Raw genomic sequence first — 27,979 nt, 5'->3', positions numbered from 1 at the left:
ATACTCACAGTAGAGAGCATCAGCAGGTCATATCCACAGAACTTTACATGTGACAGCTTCATGGCCTCCTCCAGGTACAGTGGCATCTTCCCAGGTTCTGACTAGGATGACATAAGCCCAGGAACAAGTATAAACTGGGTGGATTTAGGGTTCTGAAGAAGGGTCTTTTGACCCCCAAACATAGCTGGAGGAAGTATGTGGACTGTAGCTTGGGAGAGACTAAAAAATCCCTGGGTCTCATACCTCGTATTATTCCCATGAGAAAGTTGAGATCTGGGGGCTTTCTCTGCAAGAGGAAAGGAGTTGTAGATGGGGCCATAGGTCCCTAGCAAAATATAGGGGAGGCTGTGGCCAGGGCTGACCCCTAAGAGAACCATCCCCAGCACAGTGGTTTCCTATCTCTGCTTCTCCCACATCTGCCTCTCCAACCCAAGCACCAAGTGGCCCAGAGCTGGAGTTTTGATGAGCAACCTGCTCACAAATCTGCCTGGAGCTGCAGTTTTGAGTGCCCAGGTGCTCAGTGCTATGTGCCAGGGCCTTTGGGAAGAGAACGTCAGTGGGAAGCTGCAGCCCACAGGGGTCTGTACAGCCCTGCTGCATGGCCAGGCCTGCCTCTGCCAAGACAGCACAGACGCCTGGGGGTGGAGTGGAGCTGTCCTCTACACAGGCAGCAGCAGGCACAATAAAGCGCCCTGCGAGGCATGTGTAGGAGGGAGGCCAGGTCGCGGGTTCTGCTGCCCCCTCCATCACCAGCACCATCACCTACATTTTGTTCACCCGGCCCCATGGATTCAAAAACTCTGCCTTGTATTTAGAATAAGAAAGGTAGCAAGGCTAGGAAAAACAATTTTGTCTTTGGGCCTCTATTCCTCAAACCTCTACATACTCCCTCTTCAATGTGTTACACTATCTATTCATCTAACAGCCTGATTACAATCCCCTGGGTGCTCTCCAAGTAAGAGGGTATTTAGTAAGAGGGGTGGTGCCCAAATGGGTGGATGAATGGACAAACTGACAAAAGCAACAGACAAAAGCAAACATTCCGAAACCTTATTTAATAGAACTTTCTTCATGACACCTCTCGGAATGTAAACAGAGCTTGGTGTAAAGAAGTTCAATCTGATGGCTAAAGATCTGTATGACTGCCTAAGGCAGTTTGACACCTACCCATGCCTAACAGATTTTCCTAAAACTCTGTGGAACAACGAAGGAGAAGGCATATTCCTCCCTTTCCAAAGGTGGGCGATGTGCCTCTTCCTGGAAGGTTATTTTATAAGCACAGGCCCCTGAAAGCAGCAGCCTCCGCATCAGCCATTTTGGCACGAGCAGTTACAGCTGCACACTTTGGAACTTGTCCCGCCTGGAGTCTGATGTCAGAAGAGCATGTCAGTCCACTTCCACTTCAGAGGGTCGGTGGTGTCTGGCAGCCCTGCTGTCCAAGGTTCTATCCTTTGATCACAGCAATTGGTCTCAGTTTAATGGCTTTCTTGCTGATTCCAGCATCATGGCAGGTATTCACCACATCTGTCACATTCTTATAGGACTCAGGAGCCTGCAGGAGAGGAATTAAACATTGTACAAGTCCACCAAAAACACAGTCTTTACAAGCACCAAACTTCACTTGTGATTAAATAAATGCACAGTAAAATAACAGAGAGTTTTTTGCCTATCAAATTAGCAAAAATTTGAAAAAGGAGTAAGCCTGATGTTGGTCAGCGGTAGCTTCCAAAACACTTTCATCTTGTCTTATATTTTTTCTGTATTTTTCAAAATGTCTCTAAAGAACATGTATTACTTAGAACATGTATTACTACATGTATTACATTACATGTAGAACTAGGAAATGTAGTCAATGTAGTTAAAGAAAACACACGCCAGAACCTGATAGGAAGGAACGGCTCCAAACCATCTTAGGTTAGTAGTAATTATCTCTGGATGGTAGAATTACTGGCAATTTTAATTTTTTCTTTATATATTTCTGCAGTTATCAAAATTTCTGGAATGAACATGTAGTACCTTCACAGTAAGTGATAAAATTCATGTATGTATAAAACAAACTAAAACTGTGTGCCCGTGTGTATGTGGGTATATATGTGTACCTACACTCACACACAATTTATTTCTGTGACTTTCTAGCAACACTCCCACCCTTCCATCCTACCCACACTGCCTTGCCACCATTAGCACTAATTTTTTTTTTTTTTTTTTTTTTTTTTTTTTTTTTTTTGAGACGGAGTCTCGCTCTGTCGCCCAGGCTGGAGTGCAGTGGCCGGATCTCAGCTCACTGCAAGCTCCGCCTCCCGGGTTCACGCCATTCTCCGGCCTCAGCCTCCCGAGTAGCTGGGACTACAGGCGCCCGCCACCTCGCCCGGCTAGTTTTTTGTATTTCTTAATAGAGACGGGGTTTCACCGTGTTAGCCAGGATGGTCTCGATCTCCTGACCTCGTGATCCGCCCGTCTCGGCCTCCCAAAGTGCTGGGATTACAGGCTTGAGCCACCGCGCCCGGCCCATTAGCACTAATTTCATCACACACTCACTTTATCTTCATTCCTGTCCATACAACCTTAGGCCAGCCATGCTGATTCCCATATGGTTCTGTACATAATATCCTTTTCTATCCCATCTCCCATTCCCTTCCAGTTTCTGAAACTTTCTCACTGGGGCCTCTGGAACTCCCTCCAGAAGGAGCAGAATCCCCTCCTTCCCTTCTTTGAGCGTTCCCTTCATCTTCCTGTTTTACTGAAACATGGATCTTTCCCGAGGACATCACTTTCACCTCCAACTTTCTGAAGTGGTGGCTGTTTTCTCTCCCAAACCAGGTCATGCCATTGGTCCCAGGAGTGGGACAGGTGTGCTCCTGGCTTTCAAGGTCGTTTCTATTCTCCCTTTCTCCCTAGGCACTCCCAGTTGTGAATCTTGCAGTCATTACGTCGTACCACAAACTACCTTTGGCTGTAGTTATCTGCGGGAGCCTGAATCATTCCCCAGCATTACTTGACCATTTCTAGCTCCTGGAAATCAGATAAAATTCCACTGGGCCAATGACTATCTCTCCCCTAGATGAATATTTCATACCTTTTCTCAGATCCTCACTCTCACTTGCTGACCTTACTATGTAATACACTGAAAAAAATAGCAGCCAGAATATTCAAAATAACGCTCACTTTATCTTCTCCACGTATCTGTATCTATACCTTTTCTCCTTTTACTTTTTTTTTTTTTTTTTTGAGACGGAGTCTTGCTCTGTGCCCCAGGCTGGAGTGCAGTGGCGGGATCTCGGCTCACTGCAAGCTCCGCCCCCCCAGGTTTACGCCATTCTCCTGCCTCAGCCTCCCGAGTAGCTGGGACTACAGGCGCCTGCCACCGCGCCCGGCTAGTTTTCTTGTATTTTTAGTAGAGACGGGGTTTCACCGTGTTAGCCAGGATGGTCTCGATCTCCTGACCTCGTGATCCACCCGTCTCGGCCTCCCAAAGTGCTGGGATTACAGGCTTGAGCCACCGCGCCCTGCCTCCTTTTACTTTTTAATGTTGCCCAAGGTTGAGTCCAGTGGCACAATCACAGCTCACTGAGACTACACGTATGTGCCACTGTGCCTAATCCTTTTATTTTTTGTAGAGATGGGGTCTTGCTTTGTAGCCCAGGCTGGTCTTGAACTCCTAGCTTTAAGCAATTCTCTCACCTCAGCCTCCCAAAAGTGCTGAGATTACAGGTGTGAGCCACTGTGCTCAGCCTCTTCTCTCCTTTTCTAAAGGATGAATTATCTATGCTTCCAGCAAATAGCAACCCCATACACTTGTACATCAGACTCTATCTCCTCTCATCTATTCAAGGACACTTCTCCAGCAGTTTCTTCCCTCTTTTCTGCATCATTAATTTCTCTTGTAGATTCTTCCCATCAACATGCAAACATATTTGTCACATCACGTCACTATTCTGCTCAAAATCCTCCAGCGTTTCTTCATTTTAATCAGAGTAAAAGCAAAAGTTCAAATGCTCTGGTGCCCCCTACCTCTCTGACTTCATCACCCTCTGGCTTGCTCTTCATGCCTGGCCTCCTTGCTGTTTCTTGAACACTCCTGCATTCGGCTCACAGATTTTGCACTTGCTGTTCTCTCTGCCTCGAAAGCTCACCTCCAGATGCCCAGGTAGCCTGTTTCCTCTCTCTCTTCAAGTCTTTGTTCTAGTCACCTCGCTGAAGTCTTCTCCAACCACCTGTTTAAAACTGTACCCTCCCCACCTTTCCTTACCCCCTTTCCTTGCTTCATTTTTATTTCATAGAACTTGTACAGTCATTAACACACTGTATGTTTTATTATTTGGAAAGCTCCACAAGGAAGCGATTCATGTTTCTTTCATTCACTGCAGTATCTCTAGCACACAGAACAGTACCTAACTATAGCAGATGGTTCATAAGTGTTCGTTGAATGAGTGAATGAAATAATCACATGGTGCTGATGAAAAAACAAAACCAAACCAAAAAATTAAAAATGCAAATGTTAACTGTACTTATTTCTGGCTGATTGAGTTCTAAATGTTTTCTGTTTTCTTCTTTGTTATCTTCCAAATCTTCTTCTTTGAGACAGAGTCTTGGTCTGTTGCCCAGGCTGGAGTGCAGTGGCGTGATCTCAGCTCACTGCAAGCTCCGCCTCCAGCGTTCATGCCATTCTCCTGCCTCAGCCTCCTGAGTAGCTGGGACTACGGGCGCCCGCCACCGCGCCCGGCTAATTTTTTGTATTTTTAGTAGAGATGGGGTTTCACTGTGTTAGCCAGGATGGTCTCAATCTCCTGACCTCGTGATTCGCCTGCCTCAGCCTCCCAAAGTGCTGGGATTATAGGCGTGAGCCACCGCGCCTGGCCAGTATTTTCCAAATCTTTTAAATTAAACATGCATTCTTAAGATCATGGGAAAAATGAATCGTTATTTAAAAAAAAAAATAAGTCTTTGTCATACTCTGACTCAGTAATTCCACTTTTGTTTCCTTGTTTTTTTAGAGTTAGGGTCTTGCTTTGCTGCCCAGTGCGGAATGCAGCAGCACAATCACATAGCTCACTGTAACCTCAAGATCCTGGGCTCAAGCGATCCTCCAGCTTCAGTCTCCTGAGTAGCTAGGACTACACCTGACTAACCTTTGCCCAGACTAATCTTGAACTCCTGGCCTCAACAGATCTTCCTGCATTGGCCTCCCAAAGTACTGGGATTACAGGCATGAGCCACCATGTAATTCCACTTTTGAGACTTTGTTCTAATTACTAAAACAACTGGAAAAAAGCTGCATGCATGAAGATAATCATTACAATTTAATTTATAGTAGCAAACATTTGGAAGCTACTTAAATGTCCACTACAGGCAGAAAGTAAGGTACTCAGCTGGTGGAATATTCAGCAATGATTTTAAAAAGTGACAAAAACAATTTTATAATAATATGCTAAATTTCAAAAATAACTACAAAACGTTTTTTAACTATAGTTATGACTAGTTTAAAAAAAAAATTAGCAAAGGGCGGGCTCGGTGGCTCATGCCTGTAATTCCAGCACTTTGGAAGGCTGAGGCAGGCAGATCACGAGGTCAGGAGATCGAGACCATCCTGACTAACACAGTGAAACCCCGTCTCTACTAAAGATACAAAAAATTAGCCGGGTGTGGTGGCGGGCACTTGTAGTCCAGCTACTGGGGAGGCTGAGGCAGGAGAATGGCGTGAACCCAGGAGGTGGAGCTTGCAGTGAGCCCGGATCGTGCCACTGCACTTCAGCCTGGACGATGGGGCGACTCCATCTCAAAAAAAAAAAAAAAAAGCCGGGCGCGGTGGCTCACGCCTGTAATCCCTGCACTTTGGGAGGCCGAGGCGGGCGGATCACGAGGTCAGGAGATCGAGACCATCCTGGCTAACAAGGTGAAACCCCGTCTCTACTAAAATACAAAAAAAATTAGCCGGGCGCGGTGGCGGGCGCCTGTAGTCCCAGCTACTCAGGAGGCTGAGGCAGGAGAATGGCGCGAACCCGGGAGGCGGAGCTTGCAGTGAGCCGAGATGGTGCCACTGCACTCCAGCCTGGGGGACAGAGTGAAGACCCCGCCTAAAAAAAAAAAAAAACAAAAAAAAACAAAAAAAAAAATAGGAAAAAACTATGACAATAAGTATTTTTTTCTTTTTTTTGAGACAGTCTTGCTTTGTCATCCAGGCTGGAGTGCAGTGGCATGATCTTGGCTCACTGCAACCTCTGCCTCCTGGGTTCAAGTGATTTTCCTGTCTCAGCCTCCTGAGTAGCTGCAATTATGGGCGTCCACCACCATGCCGAGCTAATTTTTGTATTTTTGTAGGGGTTTCGCCATGTTCATCAGGCTGACCTCTATAACTCCTGACCTCAAGTGATCTGCCTGCCTTGGCCCCCCAAAATGCTGGGATTACAGGCATGAGCCACCATGCCCGGCCGACAATAGTAAGTATTCTAAAAGATAAAGTAATAACTGTGTTAGGGCATTGAGTTTCTGGATGACTTTTTCCTTTCTCTTAAATCATTAAGAAAGGAATTATATTGCTTTTAATTTAAATATGTACATATATGTACACATATGTACAGAATTTAAACAAAATCTATTCTCCTGTAAGTCAAATAAAAGTTGCTTCAAACATTTATGTCTTCTTTTTTTTTTTTTTTGAGACGGAGTCTCGCTCTGTCACCCAGGTTGGAGAGCAGTGGCGCAATCTCGGCTCACTGCAAGCTCCACCTCCTAGGTTCATACCATTCTCCTGCCTCAGCCTCCCGAGTAGCTGGGACTACAGGCGCCCGCCACCACGCCCGGCTAGTTTTTTGTATTTTTAGTAGAGACAGGGTTTCACCGTGTTAGCCAGGATGGTCTCGATCTCCTGACCTTGTGATCCGCCTGCCTCGGCTTCCCAAAGTGCTGGGATTACAGGCGTGAGCCACCACATCCAGCCTATGCCTTCCTTTTTCAAATTTGCTTTCAAATTGAAACCTAAGTATACAATTGTGCAAAAGCAAGAGTCAGCTCAAACTACTTTTGAAAAACTTAGTATGTAGATGGAGACTATAAAATGAACAGTAAAAATCATTCTTAAGGACCTGGCTCATAATTTCAGCCAAAATAAAAGAAAATATAAAACTGAAATAAGCTAAGCAAGGAACATAAGAGAAAATTGAGGTCATAAAAAAAAAAACAACCCAAACAAACAATTTCTGTTAGTAATATCCTAAATTGCTATCTCTGTAGAATGACATAAATTGCAAATGGGGAACAATAAATATTCATGTATTTATCAGAATTTCACTTACCTCTTCCATAACCAGTTTGGGTGAGGCAACACGGATTGCAATTCCCATATCTGCCAATTTGTCTAAAACATCCTGGAAATCTAAATTACGTCGAGATTTTGCTCGGGACAATGCACGGCCCTAGAATGGGAAACGAATGAACTTCACTTCAAATCCTAAGATTATATGCCCTTTCCTTGATTTTCTCTTACACTAAAAAGGAGCTTTAAAAACCACCTTTTTCTACTTTATCAAACTGGTAGCAGGCCTTTTAAGCCTCACCATATCCTTTGAGATTCTGGACCAGAGAATTCTTTGTTGGGAGGCTGTGCTGTGCAGGGTATTCAGCAGTATCCCTGGTCTCTACCCACTAAATGCCAATAGCAACTCCCACTAAACCATGACAATAAAAAAAGCCTCCAGAAATTGCCAATGTCCCCGTGGGGGTAGCGGGAACACCTTTGTTGAAAACCACTGCATTAAAATTAGGAGTTGGGAGGCAGCTAGAAATGAGAAACAATCAGAGAAAAAAGTAGGATTAAATACATTTGTGAAGGTCTGTCCTAGAAGAAGGTATTCTGGACAGTTTCTCTTTCCCATTTCAACACTGGCTCAACACTCTGGATGGCTTAGAAAAGGGGCTGGCAAACTACAGTGTATGGGCCAAATCTGGCCCGCCACTTGCTTTTTAAAATAAACTATTTTGTTTTTTGAGAAAGGGTCTCCCTCTGTCACTCAGAGTGGAGTGAAGTGACATAATCATAGCTCACTGCAGCCTTAACCTCCTGGGCTCAAGGAATCCTCCTGCCTTAGCCTCCTGAGTAGCTATGACTACAGGTGTGGCACCACACCTGGCTAATTAAAAAAGTTTTTGTAGAGACAGTGTCTCGCTAATGTTGCCCAGTCTGGTCTTGAACTCCTGGCTTCAAGTGCTCCTCCTGCCCTGGCCTCCCACAAGTGTGAGCAACCACGCCTGGCCTAAAATAGTTTTATTAGAACACAGCATTGCCCATTTACACAGTACTTAAGGTTGCTTCTGCACTGAAATGGCATAGCTGAATAGCTGGTACACAGACCACCTGGTCCCAAAAGCCTAAAATATTTACGGTCTGGCCCTTTATGGGAAGAGTTTACTGACCCCTGGGCTTAGAAGATGAGAGGCCGTGTTTTGAAATGGGTGTGTGTGTAGACTGTACATGGGCTCTAATTTGCAACTAGGGCCTATCCTTGCAGTCCTGAGTGGGCCTACATAATAGGAAAGGGTAAATTAAACAAATGAGCAGGTTCAGCCAATTGCTGAGATCAACTGTGATATCTGCATCCGTTAAAGTTCCACCACTTATAAACTAGTTACGGTAAGCTCAGCTAGTATGACAATTTCCCATTCTGGACTTGCAGAGACAAGAAACGGTCCCTAACCCTACCAGATCTCACTAAGGTAGAGATACTAGATGACCCCAGTCAGTTTACTAAATAGTATACATTATGGGGAACAATTTGAAGTACAAGACATGATAGACCCAAGTCTCAACTCTGTTAATGTTCAGTCGGCTACATTTACCCGTCAAAATGGAAAACAATAGCTAAACTGAAGAGAGCATTTCTAAGGAAGTTTCTGTTTTCCTTACCGCTCCATGACAGGTTGTTCCAAAGGTCTCAGTCATGCCCTGTTCAGTGCCAGTAAGAACATAACTACAGGTTCCCATGGTGCCACCAATGAGCACTGGTTGTCCAGTGAGCTGAGGATGCACATAAATGAAACATGTTAAAATTCAGAAAAGCATAAGCTTTGTATGCATAAAATTTAAATTTTCTCTTGCACTGTAGGATTGTAGGAGAAACCCAGACTTCTAAACACGCGGCTTGTAAACTATATTAAGATAGTACTTTGATTCTTTGATAATTCGGAGGGGAAGGAAGTGGATGACAGTGAAAATATGAGGACCAGTAAAAATGCAGAAGAGTCAAAATAAAAGCAAAGCAAAATCCAAAAGTGTAGGGAAGTGTTGCTAGAACCACCATCCTGAGCAAGGTGCTTGTCTTCTCTGTTTTGGGTTTCTCATCTGTAAAAGGAGCGAGCAGACTATGAGGTCTTTCTAACTCCACCACAGCCAGACACCAAGAGGACAGGAGGAATGAAACAGACTGAGTGTACTGTGTTCTGTAACTGAGTTAATCCCGTCTTCCACTAATTCAAAGGCCTCAATTCACAGGAGTGGAGTAAAATACACCTCCTGCAGCGCTTTCTAGTTAGCACATGGCACCACTGCAAGCACAAATGATGGGGGGAGGGGCTACTGCTTCAGGGAAGATTGGGAATCACTGTTCTCATGGGTGACAGAGTGTTTTCTTTTCACAATTGCTGCTTTGCATTTTAAATATAATTCACATTTGCGACGATCTAAATCGTGCTTCCACTGCTTAAAACTACAAATGCAGTGCTACGTACTTGGTAATCAACAGCTATGAGGGGATGGTGAGGAGGGAAAGCGCGGGTGGATCCCTTCCTGTGTACTAACAGTGTCCGCTCCTTCCCGTCCACTACATGCTGCTCCACTTTGGCAATGTTGTGAGAAACATCATAGATCACGTGCAGGTCCAAGTCATCAGGGGTTGTGTTGAAGACCTTGGCAAAAGCCTAGAAGAAAACACAGAAGATAAAAGCAGCCAGAACTTCAGGACTCATCTTCAGCTCTTCATGACTTATCTCACTGATTTCAGGTAGTCTGTTCTGAAGGGAGTAAAAGATTTAAAAGCTCAAAAGTAGTCGTAAGATTATCTCAAGTAAAGGACAAAAGCTAGTCTTTTAGACCACATAGCAAATGCCACCACATCATTTTCATCTTCTTCATTTTCATCTTTGGTTGAAAAGCTGCCTGGCTACTTTTGATCCCACCTTTCAAAATTGCTTCTTCCCCAGCCTTCTGAATCTTAGTCAATGGCACTTCGATTCTCTATGCTGTTCAAGACAAATTCTAGGAATAATTTGGATTCTCTTCTCTCACTTCTCATGCTTGATACTCTGATGATTTAGTTTAAGATGACACCAAAACCTTGGACACTTCTCTGGTATTTTGAACATTAACTATGTGAATTTCCAAAACCAAACACCACAGGCTTTGACTGGACTGCATTATGTTTTTTCTTTTTTGGAGACGGGAGTCTCGCTCTGTCACCCAGGCTGGAGTGCAGTGGCACAATCTCGGCTCACTGCAAGCTCCACCTCCTGGGTTCATGCCATTCTCCTGCCTCAGCCTCCCGAGTAGTTGGGACTACAGGCGCCCACCACCACACCCAGCTAATTTTTTGTATTTTCAGTAGAGACGGGGTTTCACTGTGTTAGCCAGGACGGTCTCGATCTCCTAACCCCGTGATCCGCCCCCTTCAGCCTCCCAAAGTGCTGGGATTACAGGCATGAGCCACCACACCCGGCCTAGACTGCACTATGTTTTAAAGCACTTAACATCATCATGAATGACTTGAAACAGAAGAGCAACGTCGACTGTACCTGACGGGTTAAGAAGGTCATGGAAGACCGGTTGACCCAGGCATAGTTCCCAGCCGCTGCCATTCCCTTCAGGTAGTCCTGACCCTCTGGTGAAGCGATCCGAGCACAAGCCAACTGCCGATCATTGACTATAATCTTGTCTCTCTTCATGGCCTTCTCCATAGCTACCAGTGCATCTGGAACAAGAGCAGCAAAGTCCAAATGAATTAGCTTTCCCTGAAATGAACAGTTTAGATTTACTGCAGAAAGGCAGGCTACATTCAAATTCATTCCACAAAAAAGCCAACTGAAAGCCAACTTTCCCTTTAATGTGTTTCTGAGTTCATCTATTTGCTCAGTCAAGATGTACTTGAGAATCGTTTAGAGTGCAGAGACAGTTTGTGGGACACAAAGTCAGCATTTGCCCTCTAGGAACTTGAAAGAGAATGGGATGTGTAAACAAATAGCCACAGTATGGTCTTCATTACTCCTTTCTCAACATGTGAATGAATAGGAATAGTAGTAGTAAAACACATTCTGTTGCCTTCATGATTAATCGAATCCAGGGGAGTGTTCTGAAACACTAGTCGATGCTTTATACATCTGCTAGATTAAATAGTCTAAAGGGTCAAGCTGGCACAAATTACTAAATTCTCACACAATACAATGCACTAGAGGCTGATCTATAACATGAAATTTAAAGCTTATAACAATTTCCAGACATCTGTATACCTTTTCATTTATTCACTGTTGGAAGCTGAAAGAATGAGGGTCGTGAACAACTCAGTATACCATGAGTAAACAGTAAACTGTTCTTACGAATGCAGGATGTTGGCAAGCTGACAACCGTGTCTGCCGCCCAGAAGGAATGCTGAGGGCAGCCACACCCCAGGCACGTGTTTCTTGTGATTAGACACATGTGAAGCCTGTTATTAATAATATGAACCTGCGATCAATCAAGCAGCTGACCAACCTTACCTCCTCCTCCCTGCTTTTTCTACCCAATAAATACGAAGGGCTATAGAAGCTCAAGGCCCTTGCTCACTAGAAGCAAGAAGCCCCCTGACTCCTTTAAAACAGCTTATTTTGGGTTTTTTTGTTTTCATTTCTGCATTCATCCTGCTTCATTCAGTCCTGTAGTAACTGTCACAATTCATACATTATTTCACACACTATCCAAAAGGACCTATCCAATATTTCGCTGCTTCCTGCTTTTGTTCATGCTGCCTTTGTCACCAATGTCCTTTGTGTGTAATTGTCCAAACTGTGAGGCTGAGCTCAACACTGGGTCCATGAAGCCATCTCCAAAATCTTTTTCCTAAATGTGTTTTGTTTGACTCTCCTATATTATTAATTGCTACCTTTTAATATTTATTTTTTCTTCTAAACGGACATGACCTTTTACTTCATGAGACAATCTGAGTGCAAAGTATCAGCCTATTTCATCAGCAAATCCACCATAACACCTAATGTTGCAGAGCAGGTATACAATACGTACATTATCTGCCAAATGAATGCCTATTTCATAAATTCCACTCTTTAAATATTTTCTTGCTCTTTCTTGGCCAGATAGTAACTCGTAAGAGTAAACATAATGATAAATGCAACTAACATTTATTGAGTGCTTACTAATGTCAGACACTGATTTAAGTGCTTTACATTTATTATTAACTTTCCATGATAATCCTATATGAAATCATTATTATACTCATTTTCTTAGACAAGAAAGTTATGGCCCAGTGAAGTTAATTTGTTCAAGTTATTTGATTGTTGAGGACTCAAGATAAAACCCATGCAGTATATTTCAGAGTTTTCGCTCTTAAATTTCTATCTGGTTGCCCATAAAACGTACATTTTAGTATGAAGTCTAGAATATACCTGTGGCTACTTGGTGGCCCAAGCCTCTGCTTCCACTGTGGATCATCACACACACCTGTCCCTTATGGTCGATGCCCATTTTTTTAGCAGCGTACTCATTGAAAATCTCATCCACAACCTGGATTTCTGCATAATGGTTGCCTGCTCCCAGGGTCCCCAACTGCAAATGTAAAAATGTCTGGTAAGATAGTTTTGATTCCAGTTTTTTAAAAAAATCTATTTAAAAACCAAAAAGATAAAAACAAACTAACAACAAAATAACCATAGAAACAGTGTTTCTGTAACAAAAAAATTCCTAAGCTATAGAAGTGCTTCATTTACAACAATATTCTGCACAACAAAATAACGTAGACTAGCTCCTAAATTGTATTATATCATGATATGCTTGGTATACACATATAAAAAACTAACACAGGAACAGAAAACCAAACACCACATGTTCTCACTCGTAAGTAGGAGCTGAACAATGGGAACACATGGACATAGGGAGGGGAACATCACATACCGGGGCCTGTCGGGGAGTAGGAGGAAAGGGGAGGTAGAGCATTAGGATAAATATCTAATGCATGTGGGGCTTAAAACCTAGATAATGGGTTGATAGGTGCAGCAAACCAACATGGCAAATGTATACCTATGTAACAAACCAGCACATGTATCCCAGAACATAAAGTAAATAAATTAATTTTTTAAAAAAGCTTCAGAAACAAACAAACAATCAAGCTTTTAAATGGTTCATGGGATATTTTAAACATCACGAAGAATCAAATTTTGGGATAAATGTTGGTGAATGTTGACTCTTAGACAAGGTCCAAGTTCAAATGACTTTGAAACATCTATGAGTTCATGGACATCCACCATTATCTATAACTGAAAGAACATATACCACAACTAGAGCTAATATTAATAGATGATTTAGAGAACCAGAGAATGTCAGTGCTGGAAGAGTCTTTAGAGGTTGCCTGGTTTTAACCATCCCAGTTTTCTATGAGAAAATGAGATCCAGAAGAAGATAGCCTTGCCCACATGTCACACTGAATTAGTGGCAAAGCCTTCACAACTAGCTGTAATTTCAAACATCTAGTATCTCATGGATACCATCTGTAGACTGTCAAAGTATGTATATATATAATTTTGACGTATGAACCTTATAAACATTCTATTTTTCTCCCATTCACTTCTAATTCATTATTTCTTATTTTATTGAATATTTGCAAGCTCCTGATTGCTCTGTCACCCAGGCTGGAGTGCAGTAGCGTGATCACAGCTCACTGCATCCTCAAACTCCTAGGCTCAATCAGTCCTCCTGTCTTAGCCTTCTGAGTAGCTGGGATACTTGCATTTGCCACCATGCCTGGCTAATTTTTTTTTTTTTTTTTTTTTTTTTAAATTTTTGTAGAGACTAAGTCTCTTTATGTTGCTCAGGCTAGTCTCTTTTTTATCAAGTGATCCTCCTTGGCCTCCCAAAGCGGGTGTGAGCCACCGTATCCATCCCTGATGGTTTCTTTAGAATAAAAATGAAGCATAAACCAATTGTATTTTTTGATATACCATAACCAATTGTATTTTTTGATATACCATTAAAAAAACCTGGGAATATGTCTGCTAAATGTAAGATATAGATATTTCCCCCAATAAAAACAAAATATGAAAAATAATTAATATGTTGCCCCTCCAAAGTGAGTTACCTGAGGAAGGCCTCTTTTCTTAGCCCTTGCAGAAACCTTATTGGGGTCAGCTTGCAGCATCCTTCCATACTCCTCGCAGTGCTCCTTGTCTTCAGCCCAGGCATACCCTTCTCTTAAGGACCAGTCCACCCCCATCTCCAAGGCCTCCTCCAAGTCTCTGGATAAGTATAAAAGGTACTAGTCATTTCACAACCAAGGCAGAGCAAAACCTAAGGATGATCACATCTTAAAGGGCAGAGGAAAACTTGACATTTACTATCGCCTGTGTTTCAGGCCTTAAGTCAGACACAAAGTTTAAGCTCTCAGTAACTGGTTTTTTGAGGAATGCAGTCATATAAATAATTGCAATATAAAATGGTAAATGCCCTATTAGACATCATTGTAGTTCTACTTGACATTTATATGGCTACTTGTTAATTTTCAAATCTTTTTTATATTCAGTTTTGCCTCTCTGATCCTGAATTCCATGAGGTAGTTACTAAGTAGACAAAAAACAACAACATCAACAACTTTGTAACCTTAATCAGCTATCACTCTCTAACCACTAATTCAACCAGGTACACACCTTAATGATTTATGAAGAATTACAGTCAAATAAATGAAGGTATCTAGAATTCCTCAGGCAACACAGGTTAAATTTTAAGCTCTTTTCCCATCTTCATAGAAGTTCTGAATGGCTTACTGCACCTCCATTTTGAAGCTGAGGTACACGTACATTAAATCCTTAGAGGGTACAAGCTTTAATCTTCATCTAAAACATCTAAAACACTGCCAGGAAAAACTACACTTTTCCTGGATTGAGCATAGAAAGTGCTCAATAAACATTGGTGGATATGATGTTATTACAAACACATCCACAAATGTCGAAGGCTGTTACAACATCAGTTGACTTATGTCTCCAATAAATGGGCTGAACATCATGCTTAAAAAAACAATTCTTACTACTTCCTGAAAAGTAACTGAACAATCCTCATCTCTCAAGTGTACTGCACTGGAAAGGAAGTTGAAGGTCATGTGGTTATTATCCCTCCCATATCATGTACTGGAAACGTGTGCTCTTACTTGGCATTCATTGGGATGACACCTTTTGATCCCACCCCAACAGGAATGTGGTCAAACATAGCTTGGGCAAGTTGCTCCTTCACAGGCTGGACATCACTTTCATCTAAATTGGTTCTTAGCAAGCGGACACCACAGTTGATGTCAAACCCGACACCACCTACAAAATAGAGAAAACTTATAGCAAAACCAGCTGGTCCAAGGCATTGTTACCTGCAGTTTCTTGCCATTGATATAGGGCTATAAAGATACCCATTCTTTTTTCCTTTTTTTTTTTTCTGAGAGGGAGTCTTGCCTTGTCACCCAGGCTGGAGTGCAGTGGCGCGAACTCAGCTCACTACAAGCTCCACCTCCTGGGTTTGCGCCATTCTCTGGTCTCAGCCTCCCGAGTAGCTGGGACTACAGGCGCCCGCCACCATGCCCGGATGATTTTTTGTATTTTTTAGTAGAGACGGGGTTTCACCATGTTAGCCAGGATGGTCTCAATCTCCTGACCTCGTGATCCACCCATCTCAGCCTCCCAAAGTGCTGGGATTACAGGCATGAGCCACACTGCACCCGGCCAAAGATACCCATTCTTTTACAGATAACTGTTTTTTTTTTTTTTGGAGATGGAGTCTCACTCTGTCGCCCGGGCTGGAGTGCAGTGGCGTGATCTCCGCTCACTGCAAGCTCCACCTCCCGGGTTCACGCCATTCTCCTGCCTCAGCCTCCTGAGTAGCTGGGACTACAGGTGCCCGCCACCACGCCTGGCTAACTTTTTATATTTTTAGTAGAGACGGGGTTTCACCATGTCAGCCAGGATGGTCTTGATCTCCTGACCTCATGATCCACCCGCCTTGACCTCTCAAAGTGCTGGGATTACAGGCGTGAACCACCGCGCCTGGCAACTATGCTTTAAAGTAGACAACAAAGTGGTTCTCTGCTGGGGAAAGCTTGATGACACCAAGATAATCGAAAATAACACACATACTAAAGGCACTTTATGGACCAAGGAGGCAGCAATGAACATTGAGTAACATGTAAAACAGAGACCAAAATGTGCCTCTCTTTTTCTCTTGACCACTGTTTTCAGAGGTTCATGAATTTTTTTTCAGTCTTTTCAAATAACCAACTTTTGCCTTTCTTGGTCCTTTCTATCATATAACTTTTCATTTCATTAATTTTACTCCTAATTATTTCCATCTTTCTACTTTCTTAGGGTATAATTTGTTGTTCTTTCTTTAGCTTTCTAAGATCACTGATATTCCAGCCTTTCTTCTTTCCTAATTTGTGCATTTAAGGCTGCATGTTTCCATTCAAAAAGGACAGTAACCTCAAAATTTTAGACATAAGTACTTTGATTTTTCATTTTTATTTTTGAGACAGAGTCTCACTCGGTCACCAGGCTGGAGTACAGAGGCGCGATCTCGGCTCACTGCAATCTCTGCCTCCTGCGTTCAAGTGATTCTCCTGCCTCAGCCTCCTGAGTAGCTAGGATTACAGGTGTGCACCACCACACCCAGCTCATTTTTTTTATATTTAGTAGAGATGCGGTTTCACCATGTTGGCCAGAATGGTCTCCCACCTCCCAAAGTGCTGGGATTACAGGCGTGAGCCACCATGCCCTGCTGGCTTTAATTTTTTTGAGACAGGGTCTTGTTCTGTCACCCAGGCTGAAGTGCAGTGGAGTAATCATGGCTCATACCAGCCTCGACCTCCCGGGTTCAAGCAATCCTCTCACCTCAGTCTCCTGAGTAGCTGGGACTACAGAGGTGTGCCACCACGCCTGGTTAACTTTTGCATTTTTTGTAGGGATGGGTTTTCACCATGTTGCCTAGACTAGTCTCAAACTCCCGGGCTCAAGTGACCCTCCTGCCTCCGCTTCCCAAAGTGCTGGAATTACAGGTATGAGCCACCGCGTCTGGCCCATAAGTATGTTTTAAATCATTTTCCCCCCAGCTTGAGAGCTGACTGGCAAATAAATGGTAAATAAAAACTGTATATATTTAGGTGTACACAATGTACATTTACATTGTAAAATAATTACCACAATCAAGCTAATTAACATATTTATGATCTCACAGTTACTTCCCCTTCTGTTTTCTGGTAAGAACACTTAAGATTTATTTTCTTAGAAAATGTCAAGTACACAATATATTATTTTAGAGACAGGGTCTTGTTCTGTTGCCCAGGCTAGGTCATAGCTCAGCTGAAGCCTCCAGCTCCTAGGCTCAAGCTATCTTCCCACCTCAGCCTCTCAATTGCCTGGCACTATAAGTATTAGGCTGGTGCAAAAGTAATTGTGGTTTTTGCCATTAAAAGTAATACAATATACTATTACAATATATTATTATTAACTACAGTCACTACATTATGCATTAGATTTCCAGAACTCATTCATCTTACAACTGAAATTCTGTATACTCTGACTGACATCCACCCTGTTAGCACCAATCCACCCTGTTAGCACCATTCTACTCTCTGTGAGTTTAACATTTTTAGATTGCACATATGGGCAAAATCATGTCGTATTTTCCTTTCTGTGTCTGGCCTATTTCTCAGCATATCCTCTAGTTTCATCCATGCTGTAGTCAATGGCAGGATTCCCTGTCTTTTCCCTTCGATTTTAAAGGACTGATTTCTTTCTTTATTAAGGTTGAATAATGCATTCAGGCTGTTTCCAAATCTTGACTACTGTGAACTATGCTACAATGAACATGGGAGGGCAGGTATCTGTTTGGATACTGATTTCATTTCCTTTGGATATACACCCACTGATGGGATTGCTGGATCATATGGATCTATTTTCAATTTTTTGAGGAATCTCCATACTGTTTACCATAATGGCTGTGCCAATTTACACTCCCTCCAATAGCATACAAGGGTTTCCTTTATTCAACTCAATGCCAATTTTTAGACATAAGTATCTTCTACTTACATTAGTTTTTTCTCATTTCCATAGTTTTGTTTTTGACTCATGGGTTATTTAAAAGCATACTAATTTCCAAATATATGGATTTTCTTTTTTGAGATACTTTTTTGAGATTACGCCAGACTAGTGCAGTAGTGTATTGTAGTTCACTGTAGCCTCAAATTCCTGGGTTCAACTGGTTCTCTGGATTCAGCCTTACGAGTAGCTAGGACTACAGGTGTGCACCACCATACCCAGCTATTTTAAAACTTTTTGTAGAGATGGGGGTCTCCCTATGTTGTGCAGGCTGGTTTCAAACTTCTGGTCTTATGTGATCCTCCTGCTTTGGCCTCCCAAAGTTTTTCTAGTTTGTTTGTTTTGAGACAGGGTCTCACTCTGTCGCCCAGGCTGGAGGGCAGTGGCGTGATCTCAGTTCACTGCAACCTCTGCTTCCCGGGCCCAAGTGATTCTCCCACCTTGGCCCTCCCAAGTAGCTGGCACTACAGGTGCATGCCCCTATGCCTGGCTAATTTTTTGTATTTTTTTTTTTTTTAGAGATGGGGTTTTGTCATGTTGCCCCCTGGCTGGTCTCAAACTCCTGAGCTCAAGCCATCCACCCGCCTTGGCCTCCCAAAGTGCTAGGTCTAGTTTTTATTTAAATGATTTCTAATTTAATTCCACTGTGGTCAGAAAATACCCTCTTATATGAGTGGATTCTTTAGCATGGTCCAGAGACCCTGGGGTGGGGGCGAGGGGGAAGACCATTTCAGGTGTGTAAGATTCATTTTATAATACTCAGACATTATTTGTCTATTTTATTCATATTCTCCCATGACTGTACAGTGAGATTTCTCAGAAGCTATATGACATAACATCTTTGTTCTAATGGATAATGAGACATGTATATATTCGTCTTAAAAACATTCGTTTTAATTTTTAATAAGATAAACATTGATAAGAGTCTGAGATCAATCCTCAATAATTTTTACTAAAGTGGTCCCGAGTGCAAAAAGTTTGAGAACTGCTGGTCTATATGATTTCTTTTTTTTTCTTTTTTTTGAGACGGAGTCTTGCTCTGTCGCCCAGGCTGGAGTGCAGTGGCCGGATCTCGGCTCACTGCAAGCTCCGCCTCCCGGGTTCACGCCATTCTCCTGCCTCAGCCTCCCGAGTAGCTGGGACTACAGGCGCCTGCCACCTCGCCCGGCTAGTTTTTTGTACTTTTTTTTTTTTAGTAGAGACGGGGTTTCACCATGTTAGCCAGGATGGTCTCGATCTCCTGACCTCGTGATCCGCCCGTCTCGGCCTCCCAAAGTGCTGGAATTACAGGCTTGAGACACTGCGCCCGGCCTGGTCTATATGATTTCAATGCTTTGAAATTTGATGGCCTGCTTTACGGCTCAGCATGTGGTGAGTTTTGGTAAACTGTGCATTTGAAAAAAATGTATACTCTGCACTGCTTGGCTGCACTGCAATGCAATTGCACCACACACACACAACCACACATGTATATTAGAGGTCAAGTGTCAAGTTTGTTTTTGGATCATTCAAATCATGTATATTCTTATTGACTGAAATTTGCAGTCATCTCAAAACAGCCCTACATGTAGGGCTCACATATCTGGACCTTTTTCTTCTTTTCCTCTAGATGTTGACCTCGCAAATTCTTCCTGCCTTAGCAGATTTTCTGTGCCTTCAAACAGATTTCAGAAAACGTTTTTTACCCAACTTTTCTCATTATTTTCAGCAGGGATTGGTCTGAAACAACCCAATCCACCACTGCTAGAAGCAGAACTCTCAAGATGTCATTTAAACTTCATTTCTAAATTCATACTCTTTAACAGCAAAGATATTTCTGGTATAGAATATTCACTGAAAGCACCCCATAACCACAGCAGAAGGCATGTACAGCCTTCTGTATATTCAATGTTATCACTAAATAACAATGACAATATTACTGAATATGTTCTATGTGCTTAGCACTGTTCTAAATATTTTACACAGTTGAACTCATCTAATCTACTAATACTCTATGGTCATTAACATTATTAGACGTGATGTGTCCATGGAGTAACTGAGTTACAAAGATAAAAAAAAAATTGCCAGTTTGTTTTGTAGCCAAAGCCTGAATACCATGATGTTTGGTAGGAGCCTCCCAAAATTTTCACTGAAAATATGCTTTGCTTGATGTTGTAATAGCCTCAAAGAAAAATGACAGAACATGATGAGACTCAGTCATGCACATGGAGAGAAGTGCTCTGTTTCACAAAGGCTATGGTCCATAGAGAGAAGCTACACTTTTTTTTTTTTTTGAGACGCAGTCTTGCTCTGTCACCAGGCTGGAGTACAGCGGCGCAATCTCGGCTCACTGCAACCTCTGACTGCTGGGTTCAAGTGATTCTCCTGCCTCAGCCTCCCAAGCAGCTGGGACTACACGTGTACATCACCACTCCCAGCTAATTTTTCTATTTTTAGTAGAGACACAGGGTTTCACCATGTTGGCCAAGATGGTTTCGATCTTTTGACCTCGTGATCCACCTGCCTCGGTCTCCCAAAGTGCTGGGATTACAGACGTGAACCACCGTGCCTGGCCAAAGCTACACACTTAACAGCAGATGTGCACAGTAATCTTACCTGGGGATACCACTGCTTCAGAGTCATTCATATCAAAGGCTGCCATGTTCCCAATAGCAAATCCATATCCTGAATGGACATCAGGAAGCCCAATAGATCGCTGAAAGAGAATTAGAAAGTGAAATACAAGTGTCTTGACCTGCCACCCTGGTTGCCCTGATGGACCTGACACTGATTCTCAAAGAGGCTGCAGGCTGAAGCTTTCCCTAAATTAAGACTGTGTTTTCACAAAATCTTCTCTATTCAGGGAAATCGTAAGAACTCCTAATCACAAAGCTAAATACGGTGAGAAAAAAACCTTTTTATAAGATCTGAATGTTAAGGAAATCCAAAACAGAAAAGCCTCAAAATAACATGATACAGGAGTAACACATACTAAGTTTAATGTACTATTACATTTTAAAAATAATATTAAGACACTGACAAATGTTGGTTTGTCAGGTTAAGAGGAAAATAACTGATTTATAGAGGTCATCAGTTTAAGTAATCACAGCCAAATGTAATCCATTTGATGGTATAAATACTATAGACTTCCCATATGCGGAGCCTAGGAAAGGACGCTGACCCAGGAAGCATGCAGGTCAAACACAGCAGACATGCAGACACCCAGACACTAACAACTTCCTTATATACACAAGCCATACCATTTCATTCCCTCTACCAAGTGCCCAACATGGTAACTGGCATAAAGAAGACCTCAAAAATGTCTGCCGAATAGATCCATTTTCAACATCTACCTCTAATGATAGAATACAAATGTTAGACTGCTAGGGGCTATGCTGTCCTCTCCTCCTCCCCTTCAGTGCTAACTCTTAAACTCCTTGCCATTACTTCTTCAATGATCCTCTGTATGGGAAGTGAAACTTACAACCAAATGAAACTTACATTGAAACAATGAAGTGAAACTTACAATGAAACTTACAATGGAGGTGCACTGATCCAGGAATAATGATGTCACCATGATAAAGAAACAAAACATAAAAACTACTTCAAAAGTTCTTGAACACTTACAGATTCTAGCCAAAGGCATCCAGAAACTGAAATGCCATCCAGATTCAATTATTTCTTTAGGTCCATGGTTATTTATTTTTATTTTTAGGGACAGGGTCTCACTTTGTCATCCACGCTAAAAGTGCAGTGGCGTGATTCATGGCTCACTGCAGTGTGGAACTCCTGGGCTCAAGTGATCCTCCCACTCAGCATTCTGAGTAGCTGGGACTACAAGCATGTGACATCACACCTGGCTAATTTTTTTTGTATAGACAGGGTCTTGCCATGTTGCCCAGACTAGTCTTGAACTCCCGGGCTCATGCAATCCTTCCATCTTGGACTCCCAAAGTGTTGCGGGTGGCATGAGCCACTGAGCCGGGCTTCACGGTTATGTCGGGCTGTCCAAAGGTCATTGTCTAAATGACACCATTATCAGGCATGGCCATTCATCCATTCAATGGACTTTAAGAAATATAAATGATTAAAGCTCTGAACTCGGACTTACATGAACAATTCCAGGCAGGGCTGCCACGTTGCCAATCTGTTTCATGGCTGGCAAGAAGCCACCAACACCTGAAGACAAAAATTGGGTATTAGAAAAGACAACACACTTGAGTTTTAGCATTAATTATATTCACGTTTCTAGACTGTATAACATGAAGAGGTAGTCATCAGGGCTACTAAGACAACAAAGCCTAGAAAGATATTTGAGATGCAAGATGGAAGGGAGCTTCTTCAAGAAGGAAGCAGACAAACAGGAAAGATAGCCACAAATGTGCTGTCAGTGTTCTGCATATACCATGAGAAGGCTGCTTACAAATGTTGTACTGGGATGTAAAATACAAATACCAAATTTTACGTTATTAATATCTGAAAAAAATTTTTTTTTTTTTAATCTCGGCTCACTGCAACCTCCACCCCCCCAGGTTCAAGCAGTTCTCCTGCCTCAGCCTCCTGAGTAGCTGGGATTACAGGCGTGGGCCACCACACCCAGCTAACTTTTGTATTTTTAGTAAAGATGGTGTTTCACCATGTTGGTCAGGCTGGTCTCGAACTCCCGACCTCATGATCCACCTGCCTCGGCCTCCCAAAGTGCTGAGATTACAGGCGTGAGCCAGGGCACCTGGCCTGAAAAAAATATTCTTTCAGTAGTTCCCTTTATAAAGAAAATCAATGCTGGTTTATTCTAAGTGACAAAGAAGGGCAATGTGGAAGCTCTGGAAAACACTGGATTGAGATCATGAAGGGATACGGGGCTCCAGTCCCATTTCTGCCACTTGGCAGCTGTGTTATTTTAGACAAGTGAGCATACCCTGGTTGGGGAGGGAAGGCTTTAGTTTGCTGATCTAAAAAATGAAAGGGGTAACTCTAGACAATTTCTTTTTTTTTTTTGAGATGGAGTCTCGCTCTGTTGCCCAGGCTGGAGAGCAGTGGCTCGATCTCCACTCACTGCAAGCTCCGCCTCCCGGGTTCACGCCATTCTCCCGCCTCAGCCTCCTGAGTAGCTGGGACTACAGGTGCCCGCCACCATGCCCGGATAATTTTTTTGTATTTTCAGTAGAGATGGGGTTTCACCGTGTTAGCCAGGATGGTCTTGATCTCCTGACCTCATAATCCGCCCGCCTCGGCCTCCCAAAGTGCTGGGATTACAGGCGTGAGCCACTGTGCCCGGCCCAACACTAGATGATTTCTACACTATCACCATTAGATTATCATAGAGCTTCATGCATTTTATCTCTAAACCTTGCTGCAGCCCTGCAAGATAGGTGTAATGATTCCTGTTTTATGGATGAGACAACCGAAGTTCAGTAAGCCTAATTAGTGTACTGGTTAAGAACACTGTCTTTAAAATCAGGCATTACTGGATCTGAATTCTGGCTGTCATCAAAAAGCTGTGACCTTGGGCAAATTAAAATTTTAAAATTTTTGTTATTATACTTTAAGTTCTAGGGTACATGTGCAGAATGTGCAGGTTTGTTACATAGGTATACATGTGCCCTGGTGGTTTGCTGCACCCATCAACCTGTCATCTACATTAGCTATTTCTCCTAATGCTATCCCTCCCGTAGCCCCCAATACCCTGACAGGCCCCGGTGTGTGATGATCCCCCCCCGTATCCATGTGTTCTCAATGTTCAACTCCCACTTACAAGTGAGAACATTCAGTGTTTCGTTTTCTGTTATTAAGTTTAACCTCACTGAGCTCTGACTTACACATCTATAAGCTGGAGATAGTATCTTCCTTTTAGAGTTACTTCAAGTATTACATGAGATAATCTATGCAAAGCACCTAGTAAAATGCCTGGAATATAGTAAGTGTAAAACAAATGGTAGGTCACTTGCTCTTATTGTTCAAGGTTAGCTGAGAAACGAGTTCTACCCAGCTTCAAATCCTTTCTGTAACGCCAACTGGCTAACAATGTGATCACAAATAAGTAAGTTCTTTTGGTCTTACCTTAAGTTGTAATCATTCCCTGACAATATTTCAAAATTGTAATTGAGTTACCACTTTTTCAGGCCACAGGGAAGGCACTACTGTACTAATACAAGTGACACTCTAATGTACTTACCACCACCTCGACAGGCATTCCTTAATTCCTCAAACATCAATTTCTCCAGAGCATCATTCACGTAGAAAACGCCCTCAACCTGGTACCAAGGAAAGTGAAAAGCAATGTCTGAGTACATGTATGGCAAGTGTAGGCACTGGACAGAATACGCTGTATGCAATATTTACTGTGCTTTACTCTTTACCAAACACTTTCACATTACCTTAAGCATGCAGAAAACTTCCTATCAAAGGCTACGAGCTGCTCCCATCATAAAATATATCCTAAGAAAAATTTTGCAATGTCCACTAATTGTTTTAATTATTCTTATACCCTCAAAACCACATTTAAGAATTCAACAGATCAAGCATCTTTTTGTGTGATAAAGAAAAATCTTCCAACTATGCTCTCACAAAGCCCAAAGGTCTTAATCCTCAAGCTTCAAAAATATCAATGGATTTTTGAAAATTTAAAAAAAAAAAACCCAGATCAATAAAAAACTCAAATTCTAAACATAAAACATAGTCATCTAACCTTAGTATATTTATTCTGTGTTTAAGCCAATAGCCAGTTACACTTTATTTTGCTCTAGTGGTGACTTACAAATCTCTAGTTAGGTAAATAGTGAGAAGAAAAATTTAACATACAGCTATGTAGCTGTGTGCTCAGTTCTATAAGCTATATAATTTTTTTAAAAATCTGCGTAATTTTAAAGCTTGACAATAGAGGCGGCACACAAAAGGCAATGGACGACATACTTATGTAACACTAAAGAGCAGGACATTTTAATCATAGGTCAAATATTTTGAAGGAGCTGTCCAGTAACAGAGAACCAAAGATTTAACACTTAATCAACTGAATGTAGTTTTTATCAGAAAGATGACTTCATGACCATTGCATAAATAACAATTAATACCCACTGATGGAAAATGTTTCCAGTACAATTTCTTAAGGGTCACATTTATTAATTCACCAAACATTAACTGAGGATTTACTATGCATGAAGCACTGTCCCGGGCACTAGGGGAGATACAAAGACTATGATAAAATTGATAAAATTGCTTTCAAGGAGCTCCCAGTACACCACAATACAGCTCTTATATTCTTTTTTCTTTTTTTTTTTTTTTTTTTTTTGAGACTGAGTCTCGCTCTGTGGCCCAGGCTAGAGTGCAGTGGCACAGTCTCGGCTCACTGCAAGCTCTGTCTCCTGGGTTCAGCCTCCCAAGTAGCTGGGACTACAGGCGCCCCCCACCATGCCTGGCTAATTTTTCTGTTATTTTTAGTAGAGACTTCGTCGTGTTAGCCAGGATAGTCTCGATCTCCTGACCTCGTGACCCGCCCGTCTTGGCCTCCTGAAGTGCTGGGATTACAGGTGTGTGAGCCACCGTGCCCAGCCAATACAGCCCTTATATTCTCATAAGAGTATCAGAGTGCAACGAAGCAAGTGCCATAACATTAAGTACACAGTGCTATGGAAGAATCTGATGAGGAAGTGCCTCAACAGTCTAGGGAGCTGGGAGAGGTTTCACAGAGATCCTGTAGAGCTGGCTCTTTAAAGACAAGAGACATCACTGGTGCAGCAGAACATTTAGGAGCCAAATGCAAAAATGACATAAAGATGGGAGGGAAGCCTTTTAAGGGAACAAAGAGAAAGTTTTAGTCCAACAAGTGCATGTGGGCCTTGGGGGAGAAATGGAGATTTAGTAACAGATGATTATCCGTGTGAAATTCACTGCTCCCATGAGGATGGAAGCACAATTCATGCTTAGAAGTCAATAGCGTTTTAAGAGCAATGCATCAACATTCCAAGTCTCTATTCCCAAAGAAAAGGTGGTAGTAAAGTGCTGTATACATACTTACACTAGAACTGCCTAGCAAAATTAGACTTGCCCCATCAATGAGCAGCAGTGTGTGCATCAAAGGCTAAGTCAGAACACCTGCCAGATAATGAAGGCTGCATTATTAGATCCTACAGATAATCATGTCATGGTGTTTTCTTTCTTTTTTTTTTTATTTGAGACTCACTCTGTCACCCAGGCTGGAGTGCAGTTTAGAATGATCACGGGTCACTGCAGCCTCTATCTCCCAGGCTAAAGGGCTCCCGCTGCCTCAGCCTCCTGAGTAGCTGTGGTGCACACCACCCCGCCTGGCTAATTAAATTTTTTTTTGGTAGAGACGTGGTCCCACTATATTGCCCAGACAGGTCTGGAAGTTCTAAGCACAAAGAATCTTCCCGCCTTGGCCTCCCAAAGTGTTGAGATTACAGGCCATGAACCACTGTGCTCCCCTTATGTTTCCTTCCTTCAGGGTATGGGTTTCCATACAAAGAAAGTGGCCAAACAGCAAATAGAACACAGATTTATCCCTGTGGGCTTTTTCTTCCCTCAGTGTAAATGACTTGCCAACAAGGGAAACTCAATAAGCTTTGATTCCGAATAAAAGAGGGGAGTGGCTATTGGGAGCTGTTTACCAAGACGTGAGACGGTAAACCTTTGAGGCATTTACTTGGCATCTTCAGGGATTTCAAAAACTATTTAAAAATACGTTGCAAAACTTCACAAACGTTTTCTTTTTTCACGTTAATGAAAAATATGAGCGCAGATGGTGATGAAGGCCGAGAGATACAGAGCCCAGGCTTTCAAACTGTCTGATGATCCCAAGCCCTCAAGTCTCCATTTGGGACATCAGAGGAAAAACTAGTAAACTGGACATCAAGTCCTGGCTGAGCTTCTTCCTAGGTAGGTAGAGGAAACTATGTCACCGACAGATCCTCGAGGTCCTTCTGTGAAGTATTAAAATCAATCAGGCCCTCCCCTGTGCTACTGCAAGAAATGACATCGCTTAATTAAAAACCAACATGGAATACTGAATGCTGAAAACTTGGTTCAGTGAACAAAGGTCTGTAAACGTTATATAAATAACCAGCATGACTCAGAGGAGATGAATTCCAGTCCTAGCAAATGAACCCAGGGCTGGCAATTTCCACCTTGAAGACCAGGAACGTAAACCAGCTCACGATGCGTTTATGAGACTGATCTGTGAAAACGCTTTGGAAACCCCAATTTCGTATTTATTTGGATTCCCCATATCCACTGCGCTTAGCTTGTCCTCGTGGTTCGGGGACCTCTCCTGGCGGGAGGTGGTGCTGGAACACGTTGGGCGGCCCCAGAACCGTGAGGGGAGAAGGAGGGGATGAGAGAAACTCTGCAAGGGGCAGGGGCGGACCCAGTGGTCGAGGGAGGTCCAGAGGGCGCGGTGGATGCCGGCCGGGCCGGGGACGGAGCAGGGAAGGCCCCGCCATTTACTCTCCTGACTTACCTGCATGTTGGGCACGAAGCCCTTCTTGATCCTCCAGCAGTTTTTACTGATCTTTTCCAAGAACTGCAGCTCATCATTATAGTTGCGACTCATGGCGGCGACAACGGTAGCGAAAACTCCCGGCTCGGCTTTGAAGAGCGGCTGCCGCGTTGTCTGGCTTCCCAGAGCACCGCCTTCCAACAACCAAAGCGCAGGCGCGACCAGCGCCGCAGCGGGATG

General features: G+C 42.8%; 1 protein-coding gene across 3 annotated transcripts; it reads right to left on the bottom strand.

Annotated features, from left to right (window-relative positions):
• Positions 1 to 1,035: 1,035 nt before the first annotated feature.
• On the bottom strand, positions 1,036 to 27,979 carry RTCB (RNA 2',3'-cyclic phosphate and 5'-OH ligase). 3 transcript variants are annotated; one of them, XR_003121588.1, is made up of 12 exons: positions 27,761 to 27,967; positions 24,464 to 24,542; positions 22,400 to 22,467; positions 20,905 to 21,004; positions 15,384 to 15,540; positions 14,322 to 14,478; positions 12,637 to 12,796; positions 10,780 to 10,955; positions 9,717 to 9,909; positions 8,900 to 9,010; positions 7,293 to 7,412; positions 1,036 to 1,552 (listed from the first exon to the last, which is right to left on the bottom strand). XR_003121588.1 is itself a non-coding variant. In XM_025400757.1 (12 exons), exons 1-12 carry the CDS (start codon positions 27,851 to 27,853, stop codon positions 1,445 to 1,447), a joined length of 1,518 nt encoding a protein of 505 aa, XP_025256542.1. In that variant the 5' UTR covers positions 27,854 to 27,979; the 3' UTR covers positions 1,036 to 1,444. The 3 variants fall into 3 exon arrangements, 2 of the variants coding, with proteins under 2 accessions (XP_025256542.1, XP_025256543.1); XM_025400757.1 differs by having other exon boundaries at positions 9,721 to 9,909; positions 27,761 to 27,979; XM_025400758.1 differs by having other exon boundaries at positions 1,459 to 1,552; positions 7,289 to 7,412; positions 9,721 to 9,909.

This window comes from Theropithecus gelada, chromosome 10 (genome assembly GCF_003255815.1).
Source record: "Theropithecus gelada isolate Dixy chromosome 10, Tgel_1.0, whole genome shotgun sequence".
NCBI lineage: Eukaryota > Metazoa > Chordata > Mammalia > Primates > Cercopithecidae > Theropithecus > Theropithecus gelada.
The sequence above is the reverse complement of the archived record's forward strand: the minus strand, read 5'-3'. Positions and strand labels throughout refer to the sequence as shown.